Below are 20536 nucleotides of genomic sequence, written 5' to 3'. Positions count from 1 at the left end.
TTGTTCACACCAGACACCGCAATGATTCAACTGTACTTAAAGACAAGTACAGTGTTCACAGTAGCAGAAAGTGCCTGTCCCAAAAGAAGCGCACATAACCCACAGGAGCCCCAAAATGGTAAGCAAGCACAGGGGCAAAGGGGACTGATTGTTTCAGGACTGTACTGTCCTCTGGGGTTCCATGCCTTGGGGAGAGCCAACAGCTGCAGGGGGGCCCTATACTGAACACTGTCTGCACATTTTCCACAGGGTGAGTTCGTCATGGAAGATATCTCGCTGCTGAGGGTGACCTGGGAAGCAAGGGAGGGTCTTCTACTACAATGTGGGGCTTCTGCCTGGCCCTTATGCTACTTGCCTGTGTGGAGCAATGGTCCCCCCGCCCACCCCTCATGGCACAGTGGGGCAGACGTGTTAGCCTCAATGGGACAAGGAGCACAGGAGCTCTGCCAAGGAACCTGCTCAAGTGGATTGCCCTTCTTCTGCATGAGACCTCTGAAGAGATCACTGAGGCAGATTACCACAATATGAGAAAGTACATGAATGCCCAATTCCGCATCGAGGCATGCACACAGCCTTCTTTCTGCAACCCTCCTCGCTCCAGGAGCCTGCACCGAACAACTACATTCCCAAAATAAAAGCCACTTAACCAGACACCTCCTCTGGTGTTTGTTCTTCCCCAAGCACTGTCCACTGCGACTGGCTACCTTCCTCCTGGCTGCATGCATCTAGGGATGCCGGGCCGTCCTCTGGCTCTGGTTCCCCCTCCTCCTCAACACCCTCGCTCGCTTTCCTCCTCCTGCCTTGTTGAACTCTAGGCTGCTACGGCCTCTGAAGTGTCCAGGATGCTCTTTGGAGTGGAGGTGGGGTCATCCCCAAGTATCACATCCAGCCGTTTGTAGAAACGACAAGTCATGGGGGCAGCACTGGAGCGGCGGTTTGCCTCTTGTGCTTTGTGGTAGGCATTCCACAGCTCCTTCACTTTAACCCTGAACTGCACTGCGTCCCAATCATGGCCCCTTTCTATCATGGCCCTTGATATCTGCCCAAAGGTATCGTAATTCCTGTGGCTGGAGTGCAGCTGGGACTGGACAGCTTCCCCGCCACAAACACTGAGGAGGTCCAGCACCTTGCCATTGCTCCATACTGGGGATTGCCTGGCGTGTGGAGGCATGGTCACCTGGAAAGATGTGCTGAGAGCACTCTACGCCTTGCTGAGCAAACAGGAAGGGGATTTCAGAATTCCCAGAGAATTTAAAGGGCGGGTCTGATGGTTGGTCACCTGAGGGCAGGGCAGTAGAGTTCAAAGCGATGTCCAGAGTGGCTAGAACAGGCATTGTGGGACACTTCTGGAGGCTGATCAGAGCGCATTAATAGACCAGGGCGTCTACACTGGCACTGCGGCGCTCCAGCTGCAGCAAGCTTTATGCTTCTTGTGGAGGTGGATTACAAGGGGTGGTCCAGCCTTGGAGTCCGGGTGCTGTTCGTGCCTTGCCAGTGTGGACACCTCAGGAGTTAGGGCACCCGGGGCTAATTTAATGTGCTCTGACTTGCAAGTGTAGCCAAGGCCTGAGAAGCTGACCAAAATATAGCTACCCGCATCTACTTAAAAAAAAAAAATGTTCAAGCACTTCATGGAGACCTGAACAGAAAATTGCAAACATGTTAACACGAGCAGCAGTCTTATATGCTACTCAGATATAAGGTTTTTTTATTATTATACATTCCGTGTATTAGTTAAGGTGATCCTAACATGGAATTTGACTGACTGTCATGAAGTGATTTGTTTTGATTGAGATTTAAGTGTGGAAAGACCAAGCTGATAGAATGACAATTTAGTCAACACCTACTAACAACAGATCAGGAATTTTGTTTGATTTTGTTATATGGAGCCAGAATGTTGGTAACGGAGGCTACACTATGAAGTTTATTGCATCTCTGAGATATGACTATCCTTTATTTGCAGGAAGCAAAGAAAAGAGAGTTATTCTGTCACAGTGGATGTGTTTCCATTGAAATTGAAACCAGTTTGAAGATCTCCTACAGAGGCGCGGGCAGATGATGGAACTAGTTAATGGCACTAGTGGAGATAGATTAGATGTCGCCTTTCACTTTGTTTCACAGCCGTCTGTACTAAACATGCTTCTGGGGATATCTTGTTTACAGGAAACCACCGTATAAGTGATAACATTTACTTAAAAAACAGATACTGCTGCTGGAAGCCATTTTATTGCTAACTACCCTTACAGCTCACTTATTTCCCTGTCTGAACAAGAGGAGACCAGTGGGCCATAGAACTTCGCTTGTTTGTGTAGGGAGGTACACAAGAAACAGGAGATCTAATAACCTGTTCTATTGTCTCTCTTACTGAGTAGTACTCATTTGCTCATGTCACTTGTCATGCTTACCTAAGCAGCAACAATCTACTCCCTGACCCTTGCTCTTGCAATTAAGGATGCAGCTCTATTAGTTTATAGCTATAGTGCAATTAAACCCTTCTGTAATCCCAAAGAAGAGATTTCAGTCAATAAACATACCTGTATGATATGAAAATGAAGTTAGTGATGGGTATCGTGTTGTTATTTTCCTTGAATTAATTAGAAATCAGGTGCATTAGTAGCAGGTCTTGCAGTACTTATGATTGGTCCCTTTGTATTTATAATCTTTACCAGTAGGAGATATTATGCAAGACTCTGCTTGTTATAGTATTTCAACCCTAATTAATCTATATAGCTTTATTACTGCTGTGCTGGTTTGTATCCAGTGAATTTCCATCTGATGATCTGTCTTTGCTTAAAAAATTTCAATGCACTTTAGCTTCTCTCAATCATTTTTTAATAAAATCATTATTTTGCCTTTTCCATTGCAATTTATACCACCATGCTGTCAAATTATTTACTCACCCAGGCTGTTACTTCAAAAAGCAGTTAATAATTAACATAAAACCAAAAGCATTTTACAAAAGGTTATTTTCTAGTGTATTTCTAAACCCTGAGAGAGGTTGAAAATACTCTCATGGATTCAAAAGGATTTGTTAGAAACTTTCTCTCAGGTGATCGCTCTTTGTGTTTTAAATTACCTTGTGGATTTAAGATAAGCCAGCAGTATTAATGTCTTAGTCATGTGAGTCAACTCCTATGGTTTTATTATAAATATCCACTTGTAAATATAGTGTTACACTGCAGCTGCAATTTCAGATCCTAAAATTAGGTTTAGAATATTGCACGTTTGTATACAGAACTGTACAAAATTAAAATGCTAAAATTTAATTGTACAGCTTCAAAATGATACAGAGTTGCCTTAGTTCCCATTGCGGCTTGGGATCAAGATCAAGAGCTCTATCTAAGGCAGTATATTTTCAACTCTTAATTCTTCAAAGGGATTCAGGCTTTCATTTAACCCTTATCTGCCTGTATTGTGTTGGCTGTCTTAAACTCCCCTCCTCCCTCCACTCTAACCAAGGAGAATGTTTGATAGGACCTGCAGGGGGGAGAGACCTATAGGAGTCTTGACAGGAGGGGCAGGCCTGTCTAGTCTATGGCTTCCCCCTCTCCCTGAGTAGCTATGGATGGATATCTTGCCTAGGCGGTGGTAAAAGGGGGAGGTGAGTATTCTCTACCTCTCCCCACTGCCATTGTTTAGGTTGGGGGTAGCTGATTGTCTCCCATACCTTTCCCCTTCCTGTATATGAAGCGTTCAGCATGCATTGTGCTGCGGCTGCTTGTTGCTGCCCCACCCTCGCACTCTTACGATGGAGGAGTAGCTTGAACTGGTGCTGCAGATCTGACTGCCAGCTTTTGGGATCAGGAAGGAAGTTTTCTCTCAGTGCAGGATTGGCAAGATGTCTGTCTAGTGAGCTTTTTTGTCTTCCTCGCCACATTCTGGAGGCCCAGCTTTAGGCTAATAAAGAATAAGGACAGGATTTAAAAGTTGTAAATGAGTTAATAATTAATACACGGCTTACAACTGGGGTCCTATGTGGGTGAGAGGCTCAAACCTCCCAGAGGTAAATGTGAGACTGAGGAGATCAACTGGTGGACCCTATTAGACTGGAGGAAGAGCATAAGTCTTTGCAGACTGATGTACCCTCATTCCACTGTGCAAAATGGGCTGAATGCTAGGGGTTAGGTTGAAGAGGACTAACCTTGAATTTGTGTTTTGACATGGAGGCTATTTAACACGGCTCTGGACTTAAATAACTGTTGTATTTGTTTATTTAGCACCAGTAAGGCTAAAAGTGAATTGTGTCCTTCCACTTCAAAATTTATCTCTGTTTATGTCCTGTTTTCCTGCAAGTTTTGCTCAGTACCCAGTTATCTGTGTGCACAATAGGCCAGGAAGATCACATTTGGTGAATTTATTTTTTGAGGAATTCACCCGTCTTTGAGGATAGATTCTGCAAATACAAACGTGTTCAGTATATTGGCGTTTAACAGGAAGTACTTTATTTTAATAACCTATGTACATCCACAAAGTTAAGAGGTATTGGCTGGTTTACATTTCCCATATCCTGGTGCAGAATAAAGAAAAACATCGGACCCTGGAGATTTGTGCGCTGTACTGGGAAATGTTATGAAGCTTTTTATTGTCCTTATGTCCAGATAGAAGTTTGGGGGGCTTTTTAGCTCTAGTTTTTTTAAATTGCTTATGAGACTGAAGCCTCATCTAAACTGTAAATATCTGAGGGGGTCATGCCTAGTGTGTTACAAATAAGCTACTTGCATTGGAGTGAGCTGATAAGTCTTTCATTAACTCAGTGCCTGAATCTATTGAGGAGCAAATAAGTTTGCAGTCTACTCGCCCCCCCCACACACAAAAAAAGTGAATACTTCACTCTCACCAGGAATAAAAATTCCTTTTATCTGGTGATGTCACATTGGTGCACAATGTTCAAGGGGTGGGGTTCAAGATGGGACAGTTCTAAAGTAACCAGAAAGCCTGTTTGCAGGCTTGTTCTGGAACTTTCTTGAGAGAGTGTTGGGTAAGTGAGTCTCCATCAAGTTGCTCCCTTTTGTCTCAGTGTCCTGATCTTGAGTCACATAAAGACCTAGATAGTCATGGAGAATGATACTGTACGTTTCAGGGAGTGAATATGTACTTTTACCAAATAACTATTTTTCAGCAAGGCATTCCTGTATAAATCCTGTTTTTAATTTCATGCTTCCTCAGTTGGTGTTTGACCTTGTAAATAGTGTCAAGTAAATACTATATCCAGAATAGCCCTTGACTGCACTGTATTTCCAGCGAGTTCATTCTTGTCCTACATCTTGACAGCATGTCCATTGCTGGCAGATCTGTAAGTCCTTGTTAGCCACCAAAAAGGGAAGAGGGCTTAAATTAAAGCCCTAATATCTAAATGAGTGTGGGGAGTGTGGGTGTGTGTACACGCACCCTTTTTAAATGCAAGACATGAGAGTTTGCACCCCTGTGCACTGAAGGGATGTGAGCCTCGCTCATCTGGGAAAGACATTTGTAGTTGCTCTCTTGTCTTGTTACATTTTATAGGGGGCTAGATTGCTGCATAATAAGAAAAATGTAGACCCTAATATTCTGCTACTTGCAAGGGCTTGGGTAGCATTGGTTTCTTTAAGTCATTCATAGTAGGTTTGGCTTTTGTGGGGGGGCGGGTGTCCCTTCAGAGGTTAACTGGAGGCTAGAATACCCTCTCTCAAAATATCCTGAATGGGATGTATTTCCACTTGTATCTTTTGGAGTGAAACTAGTGAGTATTTTTCCTGGTTTGCCCTGCATCTTAGAATACTTATCTCAGTTTTAAAGCATTTCTGAGACCAACAGAGCAGTGGATGCTATTGATCGCTAGCCCCGCTCTAACAGTTTGTAACTTTATAGTTGCTTCCTTTGAGAAGCCGTTTCCTCTAGAGGAAAAGGAATATCAACACTCCACACATCCCAGCTCTTATTTGTCATATTTTCCATTTATACAGATGCGGCAATCTACTGTGTCTCATTTCAGCCCTAAATTCTGTATGTTGTGCCAGTACTGGTGCACAGGGTTCTTCCTGCCATGGGGATTGTCAATAGTGAGATGAGATATGAGAGTGATCTGTAGGTTTAATGATGGCTAAATCAAAGTATAGTGTTAGATGGCATCCTTTTTGTAAGGGTGAAAGGATTGTATAAGAAAGTGAAGGCTGTTGTAAAATATAGTAGATGTGGGATAGTGGTTATGGAGTGTAGGTAGCTCATGTGCAGAGCTTCCCTAACCACAAGTTTTGCCTTAGCAAAAAGGCAGTGTTAGACTCTGTTCAGTAGTGATCATGTGCTGTACTCCCTGAAGGTTTTGAGTTGTCTGCAAAGGCTGAGGGCAAGTACTGCCAGCGGCTCCTTGGCAATGATTACATCAACTACAGAATGCGCTGGTTGCATGTTACGTCTTTCACTGCCTCTTCATCTCCTCGACTCCTCTCTCTCTGTCTGTCCAGGCAGCCTGATTCCCTCTCCCCATGGACAGTCAGGTGTCAGCATAGGGTGAGCAGATTGATGAGCTTGGAGAAGGGATGTAGGGACTAGCATGGAGACAATGGGGACATGGTTTCAAGGGGGAGACAGATATGGCATGAGGTAGGCATCAGAGGAACGATGGTCCAGTGGTTGGGACCCTGGACTTAGGGAACTTGGATTCAATTCCCTGCTCCATGACAGACTTCCTGTGTGGGACTGGGCAATTCACTTAGGCCCGGATCCACAAAACTCTCCCTTTAGTAATGGTTTCAATACTACTTCCCTAAAGTGAGAGTGAGTGCCAGGCACTAGCTCAGAGAAATGTTGAGTGACTGACATTAGTTGAGGGACAATCAGACTGATAGTTTGAGCCTCAGGTGTTATGAAAAGAAGCTATGCAAATCGGTTGATTTTGTAAAATGTTGTATCTTGAGAACCCGTTGCTCCAGTGACTCACAATTTGCCCCACTAATGCTGTGAAGTACCCCCAGGAGGCACAGGAACTGTCAAGACAATCCAAGTAAGCATGCACATTTTAGAGAGTTAGAAAACCTGACCTTTAAACAGAAAGCAGTTCTCAGCCTTAACCCGAGAGGCTGGGCCTGCAGCCAGGGGTCAGTGGTGTACAGGGACACCTTGGCTGTGCGTTGTTCCCTAGGCCACAGTTCCCACGTTGGTGTCAGGGACGAACAGTTGGTATAGGAGCTATGGCATCAAAGGATTCCTATACACTGAGTTTATCCTTCCACGGCCAGGTATAAGACCATAATCTGCTAGTGATATAATGTAAAATAGCCTCTCTCTACTGGAAGATCAGGGCCGTGCTGTCTGCTTCTTATTATTTCCAAGTTTTATCTGCTGAGTTTATTGACAATTGGCCAAGTCACTTCCTTACCAACTGAACCTAAATCAATATAAGGGACCTTTAAAACAAAATAAAGGCATCCCCACACCAGGAGATGGCATTGATTTAACTAACTTAGTTTCTAAACCAATTTAGCTAAATCAGCACAATTTTCTCATGTAGACAGGTCCTAACTTTTGCCCTCCCTCGCTATAGGATATTGGTGTTGAAGACATGATATGCTTGAAAGACAAGATATTCTTCTTCTCAGCAATGCAGAGCGAACAGAACAGTGGAAAAGCAAGCCACACTATTTTTGTGTGTCACAATCTCTGATTTTAGAATTAAAATCGTTGGTGGTGAAGTGCAAACAAAAAAAAATACATACCTTGAAATTTTAATAATGGGCAAAACTGGAAGCTGGTTTGGATTTTGGCATTTGGAAACCAGCCTCACTACAGTTTACAGTGAGAGGATGGTTTCAGACAAATGCTTTTTGCACCATCATTGTTGCTTTTCAGATACCAGCATAAGCTTGTGTGTGTCATTTATATATTTAAAAAAAAAATTGTTTGACTATGAAACTCAGCTAAATTTGATAATGGGTTAACTGAAGGGAATAAAGATAGGTTAGTGTTATATCATTTGTACAATCAGTTTTCAGAATAGAAGTGTACTTCCAGGCATTTCAGATAGCACTGAATACACATTGGTTGCTGTTAAAAAAAGGGTTTAGGTTTTAATTTGTTACTACTAACTAAATTTGTAAAGATTTTTCCATGTAACTGTATGTAATTTTGAAAATATTCCTTCTTCAGTCTCATATGGTGGTACTAAAATTTGGATTCCATTTTTCAGTGATTGGAGATCTGCAATAGCATGCAGGACTGCACAGGATACAATTTAGAACGTTAACTAGATGAAATAAAATGTTGATGAAGAAATAATCCTGATTTGATTTGTACAGTGCTTTTAGTGATTATTTTTAAAAGAGATGTGACCTATTACTCTTTGCACAACTGACAAAGAAACCAAACTCTAGACTTGTAGTTTTCAGATCTTGTCTATACATAACAGCGATGCAGCTGCACGGGTGCTGTGTCTGGTAAAGACACTCTATGCTGACAGGAGAGAGCTCTCCTGTTAGCATAATAAAACCATCTCTGTGAGCGGCGGTAGCTTCTCTTGCCAACATAGTGCTAACCACACCAGTGCTTATGTTGGTGTAACTCATATCCCTGAGTGACGTAAGTTATGCTGACATAAGCTATAGTATAGGCATAGCCCAGGAATCAACTCTGCCCCACCCTCCAAATACTATCAATCCAAAGAGAAGTGCCATTCCCAGATAGTGCTATTTAGTGATGTTTTCTGCTGCTTGTGGCAGAAATACAAAGAGAAAAGTATATCTGAAGTGCAGGAAAGAAAATAAATGTGTTGTTTTTTGGTAAATCATGTTGTATGCATACATATTTGTTAACGTAAACCATTGAGTATCAAATATGCCAGTTGTAAATATACTAGACAGATAAAATATAGATTTCCAGTGTGAATATTCTGAGCAGCCTTTCACTAGTTTTCATTGCTAGTGTCTTACAAGCAAACTAGGTTGTCCTAGTGCCAAGGTGCAAATAAAAGTGGAGGATAAAAACTGCCAAGTTTAGTTCTGTTGTTTAATGGACAGATGTTACAGACTGGAAGTAGACTATCCACCCTCTCTAATTGATATGTCTCTAGAGGTATTATACATATGTTTTTTCTCAAATAATATGCTTCATTCTATACCTTTAAATTTAAAGACACTGCTTTATATTACAGTAGGGAGCAAAGGAAAATGAGCACAAAGTATCCAAAACTAATACAAGTGCAGAGTGGGCAGCATGACAGAATAATTTCCTGTTTCTTCTTCCCCTTGCGGGAAAGTCCTTCATGTAAACTGGGTTTCAGGCTCTGGATTTTGAGGGGCTAGAGGTGGCATGTCAGGCTGGAAGGCGATGACATTAAGTTTTGTTCATTTGCTCTGAGACCAATTGGTAGATTTCCTGGCAGAAATATATGTGAGATTTAATGCTAATTTTTGCATTTATTTATTGCCCCAAGGGAATTCCCATCCAGCTGGGAAAGAGGTAAGTGTTTATGGAGCCAACTTAGTTTCTCAGTGAGCTTTGTTCCCATGTGAATGCTCCAAAACAACTCTGGTGGGAACTCAAATGTCCAAAGGTTATGCACCATACTTGAATACAAACCTCTCGTGTCCAAGAGCAGGAAGCAGTGGGATCAGTAAATTTAAATGCATAATACCTGGTTCTTCACTGTCTTGCACTGATGTTTAATGTTAGTATATATTTTCCATAAATAAATTAAGTCATGGATTTGCAGGACTGTTAATCTAGCACGTTTCTACTAAATCCACTTCAAATTAATTAAAAGACCAAAAGGTAAATAAGGTATTAAAATTAAAAAGTACATTTGCACAGCTGGAACCATCCACAGTGCCTGCCCATGGCTCTTAGCAGTGCTTTCAGTGCTTTATTTACACAAGCTCGAAAATCTGCAAAGTAAAATCTATGTTGCTCAAAGACAGAGCAGTTTTCTGTTTTAGGTCTTATTTTTATTCTTTCTTGAAGCACTTAGGGTAAGTGATTGATTATAGATTTATACATTTTGAATAATTACTTAATTTTTCTGCTGCTTTCTCTGTTAGCTTGCATTGCATTTAAAAAACCAAAACAAACAATTCTTTCTGCAGTTAGTTGATCCACTATGTGATATAGTGCAGGCTTCTAATTGTGGATAGTCTTATTTAAAAAAATTCTGTAGCTCTAATTAAAGAGTATATTACATGTATATAACTTCTTTCATCATGATGGCTCTCAGAGGACTTTAAAAACGCAAGCATCTATGTAGGTGTATACATACATTAGACTGTGAAGTTGATATCTATGTGATGGGTGATAAATGTAGTCATCGCACACCTCTGCTTATTAGATTCTTATAATCACATGACTGGCCCAGTCTATCTTTCTGGGATTTATTTTAATAGTCCAAATCCCTGAGCAACTTCAAACAGCCGCTATGTTTTTTTCTTTCCAGAAATGTTTCCTTTTCTTCATCCCAAATGCTGAATTTCCTTTGCAAAAGTTTATTGCTGCCTGAAGTCTAAGACAGGCAAAAAATTCAGTCTTAGGGCTTGTCTGAATTTAAAAATGCTACTGCAGGAAACTTCAACTGTGCTGCTGTAGTATTTCAGTGTAGATACTGCCTGTGCCACTCAGGGCTGTGGCTTTTTCACATTGCTGAGTGGCGTAGTTATGATAGGGTTGCCAACTTTATAATCACACAAAACCAAACACCCCTGCCCCGCTCCTTCCCTGAGGCTTTGCCACCGCAAGCTTCATCCCCACCCTCCCTCCGTTGCTCGCCCTCCTCCATCCTCACTCACTTTCACCATGCTGTGGCAGAGGGTTGGGGTATGGGAGGGGGTGAGGGCTCTGGCTGGGGGTGCAGGCTGGGGATCAGGGCTTTGGGGTGCGGGAGAGGGCTCCAGGCTGGGGCAGGAGGTTGGGGTATGGGCTCTGGGCTGGGGGTGTGGGCTGCAGGTGGGGCCAGAAATGAGGGATTCAGGATATGGGAGAGGGCTTTGGCCTGGGGCAGGGGGTTGGGGGGGTGAGGGCACTGGGGTGGGGGCCAGGGATGAGGAGTTTGGGGTGTAGGAGGGGGCAGGGGGTTGGAGTGTGGGGGAGTGGGCTCTGGGAGGACATTTGGGTGCAGGAGGCAGTCCAGGCTGGGGCAGGGGGTTGGGATGTTAGGAGGAGGTGTGGGGTCCCGGTGGTGCTTACCATGGCTCCCGGAAGCAGCTGCCAGGTCCCTAGATGCATGGGCGACTAGGGAGGCACCATGTGCTGCCCCTGCGCCTGCAGGCGCCACCCCTGCAGCTCCCATTGGTCATGGTTTCTGGCCGATGGGAATTGTGGAGCAGGCCCTTGGGGCCGGGGCATTGCATAGAGCCTCCCTGGCCACTCATGCATCTAGGGGCTGCAGGGACCTGGCATCCGCTTCCAGGATCCGTGCGCAGCTAGGGCAGACAGGGAGCCTGCCTTAGCCCTGGGCCCCCGCTGTGCTGCTAACTGGATTTTTAATGGTCCGGTTGGCAGTGCCAGCTGGAGCCGCCAGGGCTCCTTTTTTACCAGGTGTTCTGGTCAAAAACTGGACACCTGGCAACTCTAAGCTATGCTGACCTAATTTTCTAGTGTAGACCTGGCCTTAGACCAGTAATGGCTTTAAATCCCAATATTTTGTATCCTTTGCAAGGCTTACGAAAGACAGCTTTTATATCACGCTGGAGAAGAGATTGCTCATGTGTAGCCCTGGAAGCTCTCAAGTCTCAAGCCCTGGACTTAAGTCATGACATGTTTTATGTGCAGAGGAGTGATGTGATGTCACTTCTGAAGAAGTTTGCCAATATTAGTATTAATTTTTCTCTTCCTTTGAGCCCTGCGCTTAGTTACACTAGGATTTGCTCTATCTGTTCTTCCTAGCCTCCCTCACAAAGCAACTGACCACAAAAGGTGTGAACTCTAATACTGTTACAGCTAATAGAGAATTTCCTTTACCTTAAGTGTTGAGGCCTTTGATTTTGGTGCTGAGGCCTTGTGTTTCATTGCCCTGGCAGCTTTCATACAGTTTGTTGGCAGACTAATACTGTGTGTACTAGTTACAATTTCCCAGGCCTGAAATGATCCCAGCTCTACTTCAATCTGTTTAAATGCATAATTTACTCTTCACTTAACGCATAATCCCTTTCCTATGAAGGAGCTCAAATACTACTATTTCTACACCATCTCAGGTTTTGTATAGCTCTGTACAAAGATCTTTAAGATACTCATTGTTATACAACATTGAAATGTACACACAACAGTGTTTTCCTGGCCTTCAGTACTTTAGGGCGAGACACAAGACAGCGTCTATCCAGCTTTTCATGTTATGATTATTTCTGCATGTTTCATGATGCAATGCCTGAATTTTCAAATATTGACATTGGCCCTTGTGCAGTATATCTGTGTAGAGTTTTTACTGTAGCAGAAACTTTCCAAGGACAGCATGGTTTAGTTTTAAAAGATATTTAACATACTGTGTCTATATATAATTTTATTAATTTAGAATTTAAAATTACTGACTATAGTGATTAATACTCATAATAGAGAACTCACAAAGAACGTGTGCAAACCCAAACTAATAACTGGTAACTAAACCCAGATTAAGATATTTAAAATAAATAAGGGCAGGATTCTGCCCCCTCCCTTTTTTTTTTTTTGCAGCCAGTAAGTTTTTTCATTTGAATTTTTGTTTCCTCTCCCTCTGTCTGCTTTTGTCAAGTTTTCTAGTGTTATTTTGATTATGGTACCATAACAGGTGTTCCTAACCATTAGCTCTTTCCTTCCTTGTCCCAGTTCTCATCCTGGCACCAATTTAGCAAGGTACTAAAGCATGTGCTTACATGAGTAGTCCCACTGATTTCCTAAGTACATGCTTAGGAACTATCTTATTGAATTGGAGTCTCCTGTGGCACATGCAGACATCCAGGAAATCCCTGTGTGGTCATGGTGGGGAAATGCTGCTGCCACCATTTCTTAACTTATTACATGTTGGAAGTCAAAATATATGTGGCCTAAACGTAGTTACTAAACATCAGATCAATTGAATATTGGCCTCATACTACTTTCCCAAACCATATCAAGGAGTCCAGTGGAATACATTTCAATTGACAAAACTCAAAGAAGCTTTAAGATTCATGTTTTCATATTTGTTGCCTATGCCGGCCCTAAAATCATCTTCATCAAGTGATTAATTGTATTTGTAGACACTGCACAATTCCATCAATTATCCATTTCAAATGAATTTTATTCTGAATGGTTAAGAGGATGATGTAGTTTAATCAGTATGTGAAATGGAAGTATTGCAGGCTGTTTAAAAATACATATCACATTTTATGGTGGCAGAGTGATCTACATTACGCACACTTCTGGAAAGATTGGAAAAGTCTGGGAGAAAATATTGCAATCTTTTCCTTCAGTTTAGCAGTATTTTATTGACTGGCATGTACATTAGTTTGGCTTATTTAAAGAGAGTCTGGTTGATGTTTTGATGGTAGTTATGCTATGGGACTCCTAGACAAATGGATATTAAACAAAAATGTGTATTTACAGTTATAAAAATATTGGTTAAAATATGGCAGTTAGATGTCCATCAGTCAGCACCTTCATCTTTGAGATGGACTTTGCAATTAAGAGCATGCTCAGAAATACATTTTTCTCTGACTGGCTCTTTTTCAAGGGACTAGTTTCATGTTTGAATTTAGTGGAGGAAATAAATAGCAAAGTGTTAAAATGAAACCAGAATTCTCTTGAAGCCTCTTTTAGCTCTACATATGCAGTACTAAACATTCTGCTTGCAAACATCTATTTCAGACAGCTTTTTTTCTCCTTTTATTTGTTACTGTGTGGGTAGAGACAGACAGGGTGGTGATAGCCTAATGTTGAAAGATTTGCTGAACAGATGAAATGCTGATCTTGACATCAATAGTTTTTGTTTCTGATACCTAAATGAGTTTAATCTTCTGTGTAGTCCACCAAAAGTATTTAATACACAGCAGGCTTGTGTTTTTTCTTCGTTGTTTGAAAAAACCTTTTTTTATTGATCCATCCTTTCCTCTATCTACAAAGATGGCAAAGAACAGATTGCTGATAACTGACTGCTTATTTTGTAAGATACATCACCAGTCAATATATTGTCTAGCTTGAAAATATCCTTGCTCTGGAGAAGAAGAAATAGCTAATGGTTACTTCAAATTTAAAGTAAATGTCTGTTTAATGTTCATAGATATTAGCTTTCCCTGTGGTGCTTTCTTAATAACAAGTTAAACTTTACTTGGAGTTAGGCAACTGGTAATATTTAACTGCAAGCTACTTCATAAAGACATTTATGTTGTTAAACTATTTGCCTAAAGGCTACTAGATTAGGGCTGGACCTATAAACCCAAAATACCACTGGAAGTTTTGTAGTTATAGTGCTGCAGTAGTTAGAAATGAGCCTGAGATCAGTTATTTCGATTGGAATCCAGAGTTTGAATACCTCCTCCCAACTATCTTTCCTACCCTAAAACTGAGAATTGTTGGCATCCAAGGTTTAGGTTAGGCCCATTGTAAATGTGCAGCCCGACAATGCAGATAAGGTTTGTATTCTGAACCCTTTCCAGTATTTCTAGGGTTTTTGAATTTGATACCTGTAGTAATACTATAATAATAAAAGACTCTGATTATTATAATTCAACAAACAGTGCTTCATTTATTTTTTTTTACACACACACACACACACACACACACACACACACACACACACACACACACACACACACACACACACACACAATGTTTGTGTTTATATATCAGTAGCCTTTGCTTTGTTCTAACAGAACAAGGTGAAAATAATGTGACTTTTTCTGAGGAAATGCAGTAAGATGTGGAATCATTCTATCAAAATCTTAAGGGCTGTACAACAGGTGTTTTTGAACATTTTGAACAGTTCTCAGTTAGTGGCACGTGTGTCTTTGTGATTCAACTGATTTACATTAAGGTTAAGGTAAAATATGTTAAAATTAAACAGAGTAAATTTGCATTCACCCCTTGATAGTCGACTGGGCTTGCGCTCTTTTGTCTCTTATGTGGAGTCTGTAAATTGTTGGGTCTAGTCCTAACTAAATGTAAACACCTTTACTTTCTAGCTGCTGCTAATTGGTTTGGGAATATTTATGAAAGGGTTTATTTTTAGAGCTAAAAATAGTGCTGCGGTGTTTAAACTCATTCTGGCTGTCAGAAATGCTCCCGTGATCCTGAAAGTGTTGCTAAAAATGTTCACTTTTTAAATGTGGTAATTAAACTCATCTGTGAGAGCAACAGATGATACATTTCCTGCATTTGTAAACTAAGTATCCCTTTAAGCCCACAAGTTTCCTTGCATGGTTCTGTTTGTTAGGTTGGTAAGATCTGAACTCCGGCTGAACTTTCTTGAAAGGAGGGCTGCTATTAGCCAAATAAGGAAATAAAGAGCTGTAACCTGCTGCTGCTGCTTTGTGACCTTTTACTTTTAGGATTAGGATTTTCTGGTACTGCGTTTCCTTTGTTAATAAAAGCCTGTGTCCTCAAGGGATGCAGCACTGTAAGCTTGAACTTCAAATAACTATTTTCACTTTTAACTCTTTCAATTAAAATAAAGTTCCAAATCAAGATATTTCACTTTGGGCTTCATCTATATGTACATAAACTCCCCTAGTTGATGCATTCTTCAAATTGATAAAAGATAGTGTTAAGTGCACATCTTATGCACTGGGTGCAAAGTGTTCCTCCTGCAGGGCTGCCGCTTGGGGTTTTCTGCAGACATTTACACAGCAGTACTCTCTCAACTCAGCATCTGATTCTGAGACTTGCTTTGGGAACCATCATCATCATGGCAAATCCCAAAGGAACGTGCTCTCCTAGCAGACTGAGCACCTCCCAGATGGGTTCTTAAAGTAGTCTGGCTGGATACTCAGTTTGTCCATCCTTGGAAATCTTATTGCACCACTGAAGCTTTTGGCAACCACCTGATCGCCAGCTGTGTAGCGGCATTCTTTGGTAAAGATGCTTCAGAATTTGTTGGACTTCCATCCTAATAACATGTCCTTGCCAAGAAAGCTGCCTAAGCCGAACCAGTGCTGATAGAGGCAATTGCGGTGTGTGGCTTAGAATATCTTCACTTCTGATCTTGTCCTGACGCTTAATGTGGAGCAGCTGGCAAACATGATAAGAATTGAAAATGTCAGTCCAATGCTCTTAGACTTCATCTGTGCCATGTTTTGCTGCTATGCAATAAAGTTGGTATAACCAAGGGTTCTATTGATCTGCAGCTTTGAAGCAAGCTTTGATGTTGTGGCATCTCCACAGAGGCTGCCAAAGGGCCCAAAATATGGCAGCTGCTGCTGCTATACATGTGTCTGCATCCTCCAGTATTGTCTGTGATGCTGTCCAAGTCTTCAACAGATGCCACTTTCCCAATGTCCTGCCCGGACAGGTTAATACTGAGCTGGTTATAATCTGGAGCTGGAGGTTACATGATAATGATGGTCAGGGTCTTTGTTTTATCCTGCTTAATAACCAGGCCAATGTGTGCTGCTTCTTGCCCGACAAGATTGACCTGTCAGTGCAGCGATTCACTAAACTGAGCCAACAAGAAATGTCATTGGCTTATTCAAGATCTCAAAACAGAATAGTGCTCAGCTCAGCAGCATCAACAGCTGCCTCCTCAAGCTTATCCGTCACCCAGTCGATGCTAATATTGAAAGCAATGGTGGCAGAACTCCTGTGGAGGTGGGAAACCACGCTGTGTATCTGCCATTGACTGGGCCACAAGAAGGAAGTTATCGTTACTTGTCAGAACTGTAGCTCTTCAAGAGTTTTGTATCAGCATTTTCACACTGCCTGCCTTTCTTCCCCATTGCCTATAACTACTGATCTCACAGCGTTCTTGATTTACCAGAAGGAATTGAGGTAGTTGGGGACCCTTTTATAACCTGAGCTCTGAATATTTCTGAAGCTGAGCATTGCTTGGTTGGGGATGCATTCCCCTCTAGTGTGACTATGCAGACACAATGCTGTTGAAGAATCACAATAAAAGGTAAGTAGCCATTTTATCATGCTTGCTCTGTAATGGAACATTTTTACACCTGTTTGCCTGGTTATCTCTAACATCGTTTCAGTGTTGGGTTTAATGTACAGAAAATCTAAACACAGTATTTTTTGTGGAGAAGGAATGATAGTACATCTTCTTGGGGTGGAAGGTTTCTAATCTGTATCAATCAATGGGTTGCACACTCTCTCAGGCGCATGCAGGCGTGTGCAATTTGAGAGCTGTAGCAAAAGGAATACCAGAAAATTTTAAGTGCTTGGGTTATGTGTGTATGTACAGGACTGGCCAAGAGGATAGGTTTCAAAGTTGACTTTATTACAGAAGGCTTGTTTTCTCCCTTCTGATTCTAATGTGAAAGACATGTTTTTGACAGCACTTTCTTTAAATTTCTTAAATAAGGTGAAAGTAAAAATATTCTTTATTTTTAGATATGTGCAATTTCATGACTTTCCTTTCACCACATGATTTAGCATGTTATGCTCTTTATTTGCAAACTACAAACTGTAGTGCTTTTGTATTATGCTGTCAGTTGACTTTAATAACTGTGTCACCACATAATTTACTCACGTCTGCTGCTGTTGAAAAATCTAAAATCAGCCCTAGAAGCACTGCTGTGGGATTATTTGTTATTTTTTTAAATGGTTCTTGTGTTGCCATAAGCTTACGCGCTAGCATTCTCACATTTGGGCCAGAAGGTGATGGGCTTAAACCTAGTACAGTTCTACAGGTTAGCTGTGGTATTACATGGAATTCCCTTCTGTCCATTTCTGGCGATGATTGCACTGAAACGAGATTCCATTCCACTTCTTAGATTGTAAACTCAGTGTTCTGGTCCACCTTTCCTCTCTCAATAAGAGGTTTTAATATGTAAGGCTGTGTGCATACTATTTGTCAGCTCCTAATAATTATTGTGATTGAGTGCCTTATGTCTTTGAGTCGAGAGTACAGCTTGAACAGAAGTACTGGGTTTGATGCAGAAATTATGGGTGAGTTTCTAAGGTCTTTTTTTATGCTGGAGATCAGGTGATCAAAAAGGTCCTCTATGTCTTAAAATCTAGGAATACTTTTGTGAGTAAAAGGTGCACTATGAGATCAAATTCTGATATTTCTATTCCTGTTACTATTGCCAATGCTATACAAAGGCAAGAGCCTCTTCGGCACCAGTATTACCATGTTATAGGGTTTGCTTTGCTAGTGAGTTGCTAGATCTAGTACATTCCTGTTAATGAAGTTGGTCTGCTTGTGGACCTTATTGTCATCAAGGCTGGATTTGCTAGGAAGTGGAAGTCATCACTTGGAGACCGTGTGTCAGATTTGCATCACTTATCATTTGTTTGAGATTGCATTGTTAATTTATGAGATAATACTGAGTAGGGAATTCTTACAGTTTATCAGAGAATTGTCCCTTGAAGAGTGGTTCCACTATGCAAATGACTGCAAAATACCTGCCTCCTCTGTGTACTCGGTCTTATTTACTTACTTTTAATGACAAAAAAAAAGATTAGGTAACAATTCTGTTGATATGTTAGATTTCATTTACAAAATAGTTTGGGAACAAGATAAAACCCAGCTTGACCTACCGATTCCAAGCTTAGTTTGCAAAAAAAAAATCTATCCTTTTCCCCCTTGTTACTTATAAACTGAACAACTTATCATAGAAATCGAGACACCATATATACTGACCCCAACAATGCCAGTTTTACAAAGTCCTATTTTTCTGAGAAATGGAAAGTTATAATATAGTTTCTTCTTAGGCCATAAGATCTTCTTATTGAGAAATAGAATAACCAATCCTGCTGGTATTTTTAGATTTGGTATACAACCTTGCCGCTCTGGTTATCTGAAGACAACTTGGTAACAGTAAGAATATACACTGGAAGAATGTGTGCCATTGCCAAATAAATAAAAAAAACTAAAGTTAATTTTTATTTAATCTGGATAAGATCAAACAATGAATTGAATTCTCTTTGTGTGTTGACATCTGAAGATTTATATCTTCCAGCTATATTCCTGTTACAAAGCTGGCAGAAGTGACCTCTCCAGAGAAGGTCTTTGTTATGGATTTTGCTCTGATTACATTATTGCCATGAGGGTCACAGTGAAGTACAGTACATTAAAGCTAATACATCACAAGCTGACAGTGGTCTTATCTCTTTGGTACCTCTTCCCTTTCCCAATAAAGAAAAAAGCAAACTCAAAGAATGTGAGGTTCTGGAACAGAAAGTTAAATAATAGTTTCCAAAGTGCTTTGGCATTAATGTCAGGTCCCTGTGTGCAGCATATTTTGTGTCTGGTCAAATGGCTGCGTAACATCCTTTTCTGTGAGATTGTTGCAAAAAAACCCTGCTTTTACCCCATAAATATTCTCCCTGCTATAGCACTATTGCCAGAGCAGATACTGAAGAAGAGGCAAAGCTACTGTGTTTCTTCAAAGCCAGCCAGTTCCTCGTGGGCTGAGAAGGTGGCTCTGGATCAGAAAAAGTGAGCGTTTCAGGCCAGCTCTGCATAAGAGAGGGTACCTCTACTATACCTCCATGAAGCTCAGAAGCTCCAGAAAAATTCAGCTTCAAATACTTTCTTCCTTGCAGCATTTCGGTGATTCTTCACAACCATTTCCCTCCAGCCATTCGCCCTCATCCTCTGGCAAATGGCATTGGAGAAGCCAGAAGGCCTTTTCCGTTTCCAAGCAGCTTTTTGGGTATGCAAGCTCTAGTCTGCAGCATCTGCATGTGTGGCCACATGAGTATGTTATGCTTCTCTCTGACTCATGAGGGTAGAGGAGATCTAGACTTGTGGGGCAAGATGGCCCAGTGAGCCGGGCTCCAACAGGATGAGTTTTCCTCCTCTCTGATCCCCTTCTACTCTGAGCTGGCAGACACTGAGCATATCAGAGTCATCAATGGACCATGTAAATTTGGGGAGGGAATGAGCCACTCAGGGAAGGGGAAGAAAATGAGGAATTAGGGCACAACCACAGGATGAAAGGGGAGGTGCCTTACCAAATCCCTCAACAAGCCAAGTAAGTTTGGGCAGGGGAGATTGCTGCTATATAATGTAGATCTGATATACCATATAATACATGTGGCCTTGATTACTGTACAATATGTTAGCATTTGAGTTCTGAAAGCAAATAATCATCATGGACTTCCCAGAATATTAAACCAGAAAGTCATTGTAAGCACAAAGGACTCTGTTCCGTAAGGAAAACACCTCAGATACAAAGTGCTCAGAGAAACAGCAGAGTGCCTCACATTCTATATATAGAACAGAACCTCTCATTTCAACTGTCAGTGGGAATGCTGAGATACTTCTTGGTCTTGTTTTCCATTTCAAGCGGAGACTCAAAATTCATACAACTGTTGTTTCAAAGCCATAAAAATATATTTTGTTTCAAAATGTGAATCTCTCAATAGGGCGCATCTTTTGAAGATGGAGAAATGGATCTCACTGGGCACACTGAACAGCTGATATCTCAGAAGGCCAAGTTCACTTTCAGGTATGAGCACCTTCTGT

At 41.4% G+C, this 20536-nt stretch overlaps 1 protein-coding gene across 4 annotated transcripts in view; it reads left to right on the top strand.

The window, feature by feature from the left end:
• PARD3B (par-3 family cell polarity regulator beta) overlaps nt 1-20536 on the top strand; it is a 683847-nt gene that overhangs the window by 303228 nt on the left and 360083 nt on the right. For all 4 annotated transcript variants that reach the window (XM_050969567.1, XM_050969566.1, XM_050969565.1 and 1 more), the window contains one exon: nt 20437-20519. In XM_050969567.1, coding sequence (XP_050825524.1) covers nt 20437-20519 — 83 coding nt within the window. The remainder of the gene's footprint in view (nt 1-20436; nt 20520-20536) is intronic.

Source organism: Gopherus flavomarginatus, chromosome 10, assembly GCF_025201925.1.
Source record: "Gopherus flavomarginatus isolate rGopFla2 chromosome 10, rGopFla2.mat.asm, whole genome shotgun sequence".
NCBI classification, from domain to species: domain Eukaryota; kingdom Metazoa; phylum Chordata; order Testudines; family Testudinidae; genus Gopherus; species Gopherus flavomarginatus.
The sequence above is the reverse complement of the archived record's forward strand: the minus strand, read 5'-3'. Positions and strand labels throughout refer to the sequence as shown.